General features: G+C 38.0%; 1 protein-coding gene across 1 annotated transcript; it reads right to left on the minus strand.

Moving 5' to 3' along the window:
- Positions 1-305: 305 nt before the first annotated feature.
- LOC120169781 (phosphate transporter PHO1 homolog 9-like) lies at positions 306-4,540 on the minus strand. Its single transcript, XM_039177919.1, has 13 exons — positions 3,848-4,540; positions 3,322-3,613; positions 3,183-3,231; positions 3,017-3,088; positions 2,803-2,932; positions 2,531-2,651; positions 2,126-2,384; positions 1,751-1,855; positions 1,618-1,662; positions 1,325-1,474; positions 939-1,223; positions 592-731; positions 306-523 (listed from the first exon to the last, which is right to left on the minus strand). The coding sequence occupies exons 1-13, from the start codon at positions 4,416-4,418 to the stop codon at positions 424-426; spliced, it is 2,319 nt and encodes a 772-aa protein (XP_039033850.1). The 5' UTR covers positions 4,419-4,540; the 3' UTR covers positions 306-423.
- Positions 4,541-13,421: the final 8,881 nt, after the last annotated feature.

Below are 13,421 nucleotides of genomic sequence, written 5' to 3' on the forward strand. Positions count from 1 at the left end.
GGTTTTCATTAGAAAAATTTATAATAAATATTGGTTAATTTGAATATCAACTGAATTAGTCGAAATTTACAAGATTGGGTTGATATTTAAAAAAAAATGTTATATTAAAAGTTAAAAACCATTGAAAATGGAGAAAGTATCGAGAACATAAACGCAGTGTGTATATAACATAATATTCAGTTGGCTAATATATGTGTATTTGTTTTTGCTTTTTTTTAATTAATCATTGGTATCCGATCTATTGACCGACTAATCCAATTCGGGTACTGCAGAGGCGAAGGCGACCCTCCCAACCCATTTTGCTCCATTCACAAACACCAAAATTCGACCTTGGTTAAGGGACCTAGTGCCTCATCCCATTTCCAACAAAAAAAAAAATAGTACACAAATAAAGGTAATCTAATATGTAATTATCATTGACTATTATATGCTCTTATCTCCATTTTTATCATAGTAAAACGGCAAGGGCACCGATTTGAATGCTCTGTATTTTCCAACATTGTTCAAATGCTCATTCTCCAACCTGTTTAAACCCCATGTAAGAAACTCTGATTTGTTCAAATCCCATGTTTCGGTATTCGAATGCATTACCTGAAGAAATTCCAAATGCCTCGACGAATGATCTCCAAGCCAGCCACTGCTGCAACCAAGGCTGTCTTATGCAGGAACGGCACTGTTTGAATGCCCAACACTTGCTGCATCCAAGCCAGTCTCAATACACAGTTCAACACCTGCAAATGTACACCCCAACTCGGTATAAAACACAATCCGAGTTTGTGAATAAACCAAGGATTGCAGATTCAATACTCGAATTCCAAACCGAATGCCGAGTCTTAGGTGTGACTGCATCAACCAACTGGTTCAGGGGTATGCATGGATGACCCGAACCCATTATTGCAGAAATGTGTGACCTGAAAACGAGTAACATGAATGCTTACCATGGCTACGAAATATACCCCTTTGTGCGGTACAACAAGCTTATCTCGGAGCCAAGGGTTGGTTGAGTTCCTGTTAAGAAGACCCCAATCTATGACAATGTCCCAGTATAAGCTAGCCAATGTTGCAATGCCAGAAGTTGCAGCAGCCAAGACCAGCCAAGTTGTAGTTTTCTCAGCCTGGTGTTGGTAAATTGTTCGAGTCCCAACCGCAACTATTGTTGAGAAGTATTTTAGACCATTGAGACCATGCATGGTATCTTTTTCTTCAAACAAACGTCTAAGACACTAACAGATAAATACAAAACATCAGTAAAGAAAACCCAGAACAAGTTCAATGATGAAAGAACGATTTCACCTATCTTACTCAAACTCGAGTTTCGATTTACCTGAACGAAACGGATCCAATACGGAATAATGGCAACGACTATGTAAAGTACTTTATAAACTTCCCTTTCCTCACAGGTATTTGATCTCACTCTGAAGTTTCCCCAACCATAGTAGCAAATGTAGAACTCCAAACTTCTAATTGCTTGAACCTGGTATGGAGCATCAATGGATTTTATCATAAAACAAACCAGGTTGAAGGCACAACATGTGTTTTAGGAACAAGGGTATATGATGCAAATATTTCAAGAAAAATGAAGAGTTGGAACAATATAGGTTGACTCGAATATCGAACCTGGCTAGTAAGCTGATCTGCCAAGAAAAAGTCCGGGAGAGTGACCTTCATGATGGAATATGGAGATTAATATCTTTCTTTTTGAACCACTTTTCTCATACAAGATAATCATTTTATTTGAAGGCTTGTTTACCTTGTAAAGAGGTGCACAAACACAGTGAAATGCACATCTGATAAGAAAGAATCGACTCGAACGGTATATGATATTAAAAGGGCAGAATGTTATTGAAAGGACAACCTGCAAAATAGGAAAACCGGTGAGCATGGCACAGAAAGGCTTTTCAAACCACAAGTTCATTTTCAAATAGAATTTCAATGAGAAAATCATCGTAGAGAACTATGTCGCTGGGACTCATTATCGGTATGCATTGGGCACAAGTATCCAACACAGATGCTTTAAGAAAATTGAAAAGTTAGATATATAATTCATATTCCATACTTCAACCCGAATATGAGTATCACAGAGAGAAACTACAGGAAAACAGAATGTGTTTTATATAGGACTTACAATGAGCAAGAACAAGGGAATTAGTTCAGTTAAAGTTCTGAAGCTTTTAGTTCTTGGGTCCATCTCCATATCCAAATGTGAGATCACACCAGCTAATGCAAGCAGTGAAAGACCACTGCTAAGAAGAAGTACTTCTCTATATCCCAACTCCGTTCCTTGCTTGAAACCGAAAATGAACGAATAGTTGACTCGATAACGCTTCCAAAAGAATATGTTTCCAGCACACATGAGCATATGCAAGACAATGTAACCAAACAGGCTGAAAAAAAAATGAACCAGAAACATCAATATTTTCACCGAGTTCAGTAGGAGCCCTTTAGTTCAAGAACGAAGGGCTAAAATCAGTTAATATTTAAGTGACTTTACCCTATAAAAAGAAAGAGTTCGAGCAACAAAGACTCTTACCTGTAAAGTGGAAATACGTTGACCATGTATTTATCTCTGCCCTGACTCTTAAGAATATTTCTAGCATGTATATTCACGATAATTGCCACTATAAGTGCAATGGAGCAACCAGAAAAGAAACCTGAAAGTGAAGAGAAACTATCAGTTAAAAACAAGTAAATGAGATGCGAACTCAACAGCCCTAAGAAACCCTTTTTCTTCTTCAGACAAACTGATATAATCTGTAATAATTTGTTCAAGAAAGATGCTTTGAAATGAGACAAACTCTTTACCATAGAGAAATGTAATTCTATGTCTTTCTTTCCTAGCTTGTGGCCTTAGAGTTTTGAGTCCCTTTCTATGATTTCCATTAGCAAAGTGTTTAACATAAGTCTCCTCAACCCCTTGCAAAAGCTTTGTAACCTGTCGTTGAATGTGGCAAATTTAGGGACAAAGGCAAATTCAATTGAACTGAGGTAAACAAGTTCCTATTAGGCCATTTCTAACCTCATCAGAACTACCAAGATAAGATTTGTCAACCATTTGCATGTAAGCTTTCGATGCATTTCGCAATGAAACCTGCAGTAGAATGAACCAGAAAATCAATACAAACAAGCCATGATCCTCGTTAATTTTAGTTGATTTGGATATAGAAAGTGAAAAGGGATTAGACCTTGTCATATTTCTTCATGATCTTGGAAAATGCCAACTGATTCAAGAAGCTGGTGATCAAACACAGAGATGATTAACTATAAAAATAGACATTTTCATTTGTTTATAGTTTTTCTAATGAACAGAGGAAGGTATGGTACCAGTAACTTTTCAAAAGCCTAAGCTTTCTATAGAATTCAATAAAAGCTTGAGAGATTTTCTCCTCTGCAGTCCTCAGTTCTTGCCTGCTGAAGGACAAATCCGATTTCGAACATTTGATTACACTTCTTAGTATTTCTATAGGAGTTTCAAGCTCGACATTGATCTTTACATGATCCAAAACATGTACTGGAGCTGGTCTAAACTCTCTATCAGCAGCTTCCTTCATTCCTTCTTTAGAAATTCTATCACTGCTCATCTCAATTTCCTGGATAGCATCCATATGAGTCCGTCCTACATATCCAAAAACAGATTGAGAACATCACAAAACTTGATGGATTCTTTACAATAAAGAAAAGTTGAAACTTTCAGACCATTTCAGAAGAAACCCAGGTTTTTTACATCAGGAAACTCGGGATTCTTTCAACATAAACCAAAATTGTAACTTTCATATCATTTTGCAAGAAACCCAGATTTTTTCATATTGGAATTGTCAAAGAAAATCAGAAACCCAGATTCTGTCCTTACCATGCTTTTCCCCATTGATGGAAGAGGAATTTGAAGAAAACCCATTATCAGCAAGATCAACCATATCAGTTCCTCCCACAAGTGGATTATCAACCTTAATCCTTAGAGCAATCAAAGCATTCATTTGCTTACTCAACTCATCAGCTTCCACCATAGTTTCTTCAACCTTTTTCTTATAAAACTTAACAACCTTATTGAACTCATCATCAAGTCTCCTGAAGAAAAGCATCTCAAACTCACCTCCTTCTTCACCTGACCTAAGAAACATTGTCTGGTAATCCCCTTCAACCCCTCCTTCTTCAACTGCACTCACTATTATAACTTCGTCCTCATGGTTATTCATTGAAGAAGCTGACTTATACCGACTTGTGAGTCCACTAAATGCCCTGTAAAGCGTTGCTCTTCTCTTCAATGAACCCTTTCTCGTTGCTGTTGCCATTGTCGATGGTGGCCTGTTTTGTTTCTTGAATTTCAAGATGTCTTTCAATATCGATTTGAGTTTACTGTAATCCATGTAAGCTTCCTGCCATTCTTGCACCATCTGTGCTGCAAATTCCTTCCCAAACTTCATCTTCTTCAATCATGAACAAACAAACTCAAAGAAAGAATTTTTGATGAGTTTGAGTCTTGAGAATTTGAAATTATATAGAGGGAATTCCAATTTGCAGGCAATGGGGGTAGTTTTGCTGTTTCGTGCTGGCTTTCCTTTAATAATGTCGTGATTGCCATTTCTGGAACATAATCAGCATTGTTCGTTGTATTATTTTCTTCCCTTAATCATGGCAAATTAACCAACCACTGCGCCTTTAATCATGGCTGTCATTGTTCATGAACTTAAAGCCTCTTCCGCAGTTATAATCACAGGAAGTTTTAACCAATCAAAACCGTAACTGAAGATATTACCAAAATAAAAACAAAAATGAAAAATCAAGATGGAAACAGCTAGAGACGCGTTTGACAAAAATACAAAGAGAAAATCGCCTCAGTGACCAAAAAAAAGTTATAATATACGATTTTAACCAACTTTTTTTGGATTTGCCAAAATGACCAACAAAATCGCAACGCGAAATAAAAATCGCAACGCGATCCCCAGAATCGCAAATCAGTTTCCAGAATCGCAACGCGATTCTTGAAAATCGCGATGCGATAGTACAAATTCGCATTGCGATTTTCCATAATCGCAACGCGAATATGAAAATCGCAACGCGAACACATAAATCGCAACGCGTATCCGTAAATCGCAACGTGTATCCGTAAATCGCAACGCGTATGGGTAAATCGCAATGCGTATCCGTATATCGCAACGCGTATCCGTAAATCGCAACGCGTATCCGTAAACCGCAACGTGTATCCGTAAATCGCAACGCGTATCCGTAAATCGCAATGCGTATCCGTAAATCGCAACGCGTATCCGTAAATCGCAACGATAATCCGTAAATCGCAACGCGTATCCGTAAATCGCAACGATAATCCGTAAATCGCAACGAGAATCTGTAAATCGCAACGATAATCCGTAAATCGCAACGAGAATCTGTAAATCACAACACTGAAATTTTGGGTATATAACACTGAAATCATAAACTAAATCCCTAAATCGCAACTCATTCCATCTCCATCTATCACTCTCTCCGGCGACATCCGTTCCTATATCCAACGACATCCTTCCCCATCCGGCAACAGGTCTTAGTTTCGCATCTCGTTTGTTTAGTTACAACCATGAAATCATCTAATGTTGATCATGTTTGGATAGATTTGTGTTTTGGAGGGTCATGGGATAATGTTAATGGTGTTTTACAATATATGCCTTTACCCATAAATCTTCAACTAAAATTGTCTTTACAAAAGTTAACTTATGAAACTCTAATGCTACGTGTTTCAAATAAATTGAATTTAGAGCCCCTAAGTGGATTTAGGCTATCTTATCAGAGAAATGGTAAAGTTTATTTGTTAACCGACAATGAAGATGTTGAACGATTCATTGCTTACATTAGTGTTTCACAAGATGATGTTACATTGTATGTTGTTGAACCTAGAAGTAGTATTGTTGGGTCAGTAGCGGGTAGTAATCAACTAAGTTTTTCTCAAAACCCACAACCTTTCTCTAATCCAAATCCCAATCAACTTTCAGCACCAAATTCCGGTTTTCGTATTGACCAGTTAGACGATGATGAGCCAACAGAAAAAATTGTGAGTACTAGTCAGTATTCGAAATTTGGTCTTGGTCAATATCCGGACTTTGATATTGGTCAATACACGGATTTTGATGATGTTTCAGAAGAAGAAACAGACCATGCGTGTAATGATATTGATATTGGTCAATACCCGAATTTTGATGATGAAACAGCCGTTGCCGAAGAATGTAATGTTGATGATAATGAGGAGGAAGTTACGACTATGAATGAACATGTTGAACATCCATTCTGTAATTCATATAATCCTGAAGAAGAAAAAGAAGAAGAAAAAGTCCCCGAAGAAAAGAAAATGCCACGGGCGTATAACTGGAATATGCCAGAATTACTTCAGATACCGGAAGAAGAGTTGATAAAGAAAGCAGTTGATTGTTACACAAAAGTTATTCGTATCAAGAAGATGATTGTTTTGATACAAAGGAAGACTTGAAGATAGCTTTATATACGAAATGTGTGGAAGATGGCTATCAACTAAAAGTTAACAAATCAAGCAAAGATCGTTTCGAAACAAGGTGTATGATTGACAAAACTGTACGTGGCGTATGATTGCAAAGAGAATAAAAGATTGCAAAATGTTTCAAGTTAGGACTTTTATTGATAAACATACATGTTCAAGAACCCAAGTTTTTCCTCACCATAGACAGGCAAACAAAAAGGTGTTGGGTGGTTTTCTGGCTGAGTTAATGTTTTTGAATGGCAGGGTATATCGGGGACATGAAATTATGACTGACATGAATGCTCGGTTCAAGATTAGTATATCATATTCTCAAGCTTGGAGAGCCAAATGTTATGCCTTGGAATTGTTGAGGGGGTCGCCAGAAGCATCGTTTGCCCAACTGCCGGCTTATTGTCACAATTTAAAGCTGAAAATCCTGGGTCGGTAACTCATATCAAAACAGATAGAGATGGACGCTTTGAGTTGCTGTTTATCGCCATTGGTGCTACGGTTAGTAAATCAATATAATTTTGTTGACTCATTTTTGTTAGTTACATGCATTTCACATTTAAATGATTATATTTCTTGTGTATATTATTTTGTAGATTCGTTCGTTTATTACTTGCATGCGCCCAGTTATTATAGTTGACGGAGCACATTTGAAAGGTCGATACCTTGGAGTAAACTTATTAGCAGTAGCCATGGATGCTAACAATGGGATATTGCCAATAGCTTACGGGGTTGGCAAATCTGAAACCTCTGATTCATGGACATGGTTTATGGGGCATCTTAGGGATTGCATAGGTCCTATTAGCAATCTGACAATCATATCCGATAGGGCAAACTCAATTGACAACGCTGTTAGAAGGTGTTTCCCAGATGCTTTTCATGGACTTTGTGGTGTTCATTTGTATAGAAATCTAAAATCAAGGTCTGCTGGTATAAAAAAGCACAAATGGACATACTGGAAGGCTGTAAAAGCTTATCGGGAAGTGGATTTCAATAAGCATATAAATTGTTTAAGACGTGTTTTGCCTCAGTGTGCTCAAACACTAGAAGATGTCGGGTTTGAAAGATGGTCAAGAGTACATCAACTTGGAGCAAGATATGGTTTCATGACGTCTAATAGTGCAGAATCAATCAACGCTCTAAGTCGTCATTCCCGGAAATTACCCATTACTATGTTAATGGAGTTTTTTCGAGCCTCTATTCAACAGTGGTACTACAAGAAAAGAAACCATGCAGGTATTATTTCTTTGAATTCGTAACTTATCATATTTATATTTTACTAAGTATTGTTTATTTAAATTTACAGGAACATTGGAACATCGTGTTACACCATGGACTGAAAAAAGATAACGAAACGTGTTGTGAAGTCAACGTCATGGAGAGTTGAACCATGTTCAAACACTTTGTTTCAAGTACTGGATAATAACTTAAATGGGCTAGTCGATCTAAATGCAAAGACGTGTAGTTGTATGAAATGGCAAACATCTGGTTATCCGTGTGGCCATGTTATAAAAGTTGCTCTTCATTTAAACCAAGATGATTCAAGCGCATACGCTATGGATTGCTACACTACAGAAGTTTATCGACAGACTTATGCCGAGATTGTCTACCCTATTCCACATCCTTCTGAGTGGGACATACCAGATGACTTACAAACAGTTTTGCCACCAGCCATGGACAGAAGGCTACCTGGCCGACCAAAAAGTCACGATCGTATACCGTCTAAGGGTGAAGAGAAGAAGAGATCGACATGTAGTCGGTGCAAGGAAAGTGGTCATACAAGGTTGACATGTGGATCACCAGTGCCATCAAAATCATCTTTTCCTCTACCAAAATATGGATCCTCATCAAAATCCAAAGCTCATATGGTGTGAACTTTGTATTATGTAAACGTTGTTATTCAGTTGTATTATGTAAACGTTTTAACATTTAACATTTTATGTGTATTATGTAAACGTTGCCATCAAAAGCTCATATGCAAACGTTGTATTATGTGGATTTTATGTGTGAACTTTTAACATTTTCAGTTGAATTAATGACTCAGGCCAACCATTTTGACTTAACCAACTCTTGTTATTCAGTTGTTATCACTATTAGGCATGCATTTGACTATCGCAACACGGAAAATACAATCGCAACGCGAAATGAAAATCCCAACATGAAAATCGCAATGCGGAAATGAAAATCGCAACGAGAGAATCGCAATGCGAAATGAAAATCGCAATGCGAAATGAAATCGCAACGAGAGAATCGCAATGCGAAATGAAAATCGCAATGCGAAATGAAAATCGAACCGACATAATCGCAATGCGAAATTAAAATCGCAATACGAAATGAAAATCGCAATGCGAAATGAAAATCGCAATGCGAAATGAAAATCGCAACGAAAGAATCGCAATGCGGAAATGAAAATCGCAATGCGAAATGAAAATCGCAACGAGATAATCGCAATGCGAAATTATAAACGCATTGCGATTTCATTTCCGCATTGCGATTTTCATTTCGCATTGCGATTCTCTCGTTGCGATTTTCATTTCGCATTGCGATTTTCATTTCGCATTGCGATAGTCATTTTTGCCTTCAACATAATGCAGATTGAAATCAACAAAATCAACCATTACATTTCAATCAATTAAACAAGCACAAATAAGAATTATGTTCGCATCAATTACACAAATCAACTTTTACAAATCATCTTTTACAAATCAATTAAACAATCAAAAATTGAATCAACTTTTACAAATCAATTAAACAATCAAAAAACAATCAATTAAACTATTGAATCAACTTTTGCAGCTCGACATCATTTTCACGCAGTTCACTTCTGAGATTAACCTGCAGAAACCAAACATTTGTTCAAACAACACTTTCTACGCAAATTATTGAATTCTAATTACTTAACCAAACATTTTCATTTATAAGTATATAAACTTACCAATTGTTTATGGACATTTTTATAACGCGGATGCAGGTAGGCAGCGTCTCGTATATATCGATTTAGCCATATAATGCCGAAACCACAAGCCTACTGCAGCTTTATCTCTATCGGTGGGAGGTAGATACTTGATGCTTCCCGTCGTCAAACGCTCCAACGCCAAGCATACGAGAGGACCACAATCTCCTCTGGCTCCGCTCGTTTGTTGTGGCGCGGTCTCGTCTCTAATAACTGTAATATTGAGCTTCTTTGGCTTCTTGTTTCCAGAACGAGTCCAATAATTGATCGCATCCAAGAATTTAGCCAAATGAGAGCTCCATCCCTTAATAACATCTCTTAAATCAGCCAATGATATGTAATTTATCATGCTGTCATACACTATTGTCTTAAGGGATGGGAGCTGAAGCTCGACGAGAATCCAATGTTTACGTTCCAAAACAGGGATAAACACCTGCAATCATAAGTAATAATTCATTCATTTGCGCACTTATTTCATAAAACCTTTAAACTCAATCTAAAATAAATACTAACCTTATCGACCTCCCACCATGCAGGATAAAGTTTAGCTTGTCCATTGCCCAAATCAAATGATTCATCTCGTGCATTCTTCAAGTGAACGGCGTGAAAAGACGTCGGCATTATTGTATATCGTATATTTTTATTTTTCTTAAGTTTTCTTATTATTAGAAGACGTGTCACCCACGCATCGATATGCTGTTTTACAAAAAAAGACATATATTAGTGACTTACATAAATTTAAAAAAAAAATTAATCAAATTGAAATATAAGAAAAATATAAGACTTACCCCCCCATCGAAATAGCCATTATCTTCGACCCCTAATAATACGCCCCACCAAGGCCGTTCAAGCAACAAAAAGATATCATCGGTGAGCTTGCATATGTCAGTGAAACACCCCTTGCTCCGCTCATGTAGATAAAAATCAACTGCGGTCTTAGCCCAAAGGGTGTTATCCAAAATTGTGTCCGGTAGTTGTTCCCTCTCCTCTTCAGATACCGGTATGGTACTGGCCGGTAACTCATACGAGAGCCAACTCTCATCCATCATGTCCGGAACCGGTGGGGGTTTCTCAATACTTCGATATATTACCCCATGTGAATCGGGCTCTGGAATGGTGGGAGGGACCTCTTCAACGATGACAGTTGCCTCTTGAACGGTGGGAGGGGACTCTCGAGGAATGATATGGGGGGCCTCTTCAACGATAGGAGTGGACTCTTGAGGGATGACAGGCGAGTCGGGCTTCTTCTTGCGGTGTCTTCGCACTATTGGGGTGTACGGAGACTTAATAGCACGTGCACGCTGTCTGATGCGTGAACTCCGTCGTGCAAGCATAACCCGACGTAAAGCATCCACTCTATCGGGCCGCTAAATAATTAAATACAAAATCAGTAAATAAACAGACATGATATTTAAACAGTGAAAACAAAGACAAATATGTTTCAAACTTGCATTGTATTCACCCAAGTCATTATTCTATCATAGTTCACAAAATGCATCAGATAACAAAGAAAAATATGTTTCAAACTAATACCCTGAAGTTAGTATTTGTCTTTGTTTTGTCTATTGGTTGAAGTAATGCAATCCATTCAAGTTTCAATTTGCAGAAGAAGAAATAGTTTACTTTCGCAACACGAAACTTAAAATCGCAACGCGAAACCAAAATCGCAACGCGAAATGAAAATCGCAACGACAGAATCGCAATGCGAAATGAAAATCGCAACGAAAGAATCGCAACGCGAAATGAAAATCGCAATGCGATTTTGGTTTCGCGTTGCGATCTTGTCGTTGCGATTTTGGTTTCGCGTTGCGATTCTGTCGTTGCGATTTTCATTTCGCGTTGCGATTTTGGTTTCGCGTTGCGATTTTAAGTTTCGTGTTGCGAAAGTAAACTATTTCTTCTTCTGCAAATTGAAACTTGAATGGATAAATTTACTTTCAACCAAAAGACAAAACAAAGACAAATACTATTTCACAGTGTTAAAGAATACACAGTTTAGCAGAATTGGCAGCAACCGAACAAATTTACTTTCAACCAAAAGACAAAACAAAGACAAATACTATTTCACAGTGTTAAAGAATACACAGTTTAGCAGAATTGGCAGCAACCGAACAAATTTACTTTCAACCAAAAGACAAAACAAAGACAAATATATTTCACAGTGTTAAAGAATACACAGTTTAGCAGAATTGGCAGCAACCGAACAAATTTACTTTCAACCAAAAGACAAAACAAAGACAAATACTATTTCACAGTGTTAAAGAATACACAGTTTAGCAGAATTGGCAGCAACCGAACAAATTTACTAAGCAATCTAAGTGAAATGGCTAATCTAAGTGAAATTACGAGTAAATTTATCATTAAGTTAAATATGGAAAATCTTAAACTTACCTCGTTGCGTAGAGTATGAACCTCATTCTGCAACGATACTATCATCTCACGTAGAGCGGCAACCTCACCACGTAAAGTTGACACCTCCACACGCCATGCACCATCGTTATCGCGTAGAGTACCGATCTCCTCACGCAAGGCATTGACCTCATCACGTAACTCCCTTGACTCATCCCGTTGAGGTGGAGGTGGAGAACAGGGAGATAGGAGTCGTGGCATCTTTGCCGGTCGCCTATCATGAGGTGATGGTGGAGAAGAGGCTCGATGATGTGACGGGATAGGTGATGGCTCTCGTTCTAGAGATGTATAGTCGGGTCGATCGGGTGATGGCTCTAGGTGAGGTGATGGCTCTCGAATTGGAGGAAGTGGATGCTGCTCATCATCCGTGCCATCAAAAAAATTCTGACTAGCTTGCCACCAATCAGTGGCAAGCTCTTCCTCCGTGGGTGTCAGTCTTTGTAATGGAATGTTGGCCTCCTAAAATATAAAAACTCAAACAAAGTTAAACGTCTACTATTAATAACTTGTTTATATATTATGAAAGTATTTGTGTTAACTTACATTATTTATTGTGGCATATGGTATTAAGTCTTCCCAATCCAACAGAGTTTTCCTCTTCCAGGAAATAGCCCTGGGAATATCATTTGACGTTTTTATTGCATATGTACGCATGCTGGGGAAAGCCTCGAATATCCAAATCTACAAACAATATAATAACAAAATTAGTAATTGTTAAATAATTAATTATAATTTTAGAAACATTATATAGAAATTCTTACCTTAAAGGCCCAAACAAAGCCTGACAAAGTGTATTTGGACCCATCGCCCCGCAAACTTTTGCGGTCATCAAAGGCAGACGACAACTTAGTCCAGGTAGCTTTCCATATATACGAACCCCACGGAAACAGATTCCATGCATTCAGGTCCTCTACCAATATTATTAGCTCCCGATGAATAGGTTGTCTGGCCTCTCTGCCTAAAAAGCCGGCATACACAAGTAGTAGAAGGCATACTCGGACAACATCGACGTCTTCCATCCGAGTGAAACCAGCTTTCTTATTAAATAATTTCTTCAGGTCGTCGACATGTAGGTTCGGCTTCTCCATTGACTCATCCGGAAAAACCCGGGATAACCATGATGGGCGGGCGATATGACGAGTGTACCGGCCTACATCATCGTGTCCGAATCGTAGACCAGTGATTAAGCAGAACTCCTTCCGCCCAAAGCAAGTATACGCTGGTGGAAAATGAAACCATATCTCTTCCTCACCACGTTGTATACTGTCGGGTAGATTTGATGTCATGGTCTGAAGCCACAAATGGGTCAAATTAGCATCTCCACCCGGATGCTGTACTCTCAGCCATGGCCCGAAGCAGGTTTCCTCAAACAATTGTCTTTGAGCAGGTGAAAGCTTCTTTGCAATTGTAGTGGCCAGGCTGACTTTATTTCTCAAGGTCAATTGAGCCGAAAAAAATTTCTACAAAAACAATAAACATACCAAGTTAGATATACCAAAAACTACACTGTGAAGATATACCAAAAACAATAAACATAAAAAGTAGTAGTTTATTCTTTAAACTAAAATTTGCAACACT

The sequence above is a fragment of the Hibiscus syriacus genome, unplaced genomic scaffold (assembly GCF_006381635.1).
Source record: "Hibiscus syriacus cultivar Baekdansim isolate YM2019G1 unplaced genomic scaffold, ASM638163v2 tig00000329_pilon, whole genome shotgun sequence".
Taxonomy (NCBI): Eukaryota; Viridiplantae; Streptophyta; class Magnoliopsida; order Malvales; family Malvaceae; genus Hibiscus; species Hibiscus syriacus.

Coding starts and splice junctions, on each gene's coding strand:
- LOC120169781 (XM_039177919.1), bottom strand. CDS start 4,418: ATGAAGTTTGGGAAGGAATTTGCAGCACAGATGGTGCAAGAATGGCAG. Junction 3,614..3,847: donor CATCAATGGGGAAAAGCATG/GTAAGGACAGAA, acceptor TTGGATATGTAG/GACGGACTCATATGGATGCT. Junction 1,475..1,617: donor CAGATCAGCTTACTAGCCAG/GTTCGATATTCG, acceptor GCTCCATACCAG/GTTCAAGCAATTAGAAGTTT.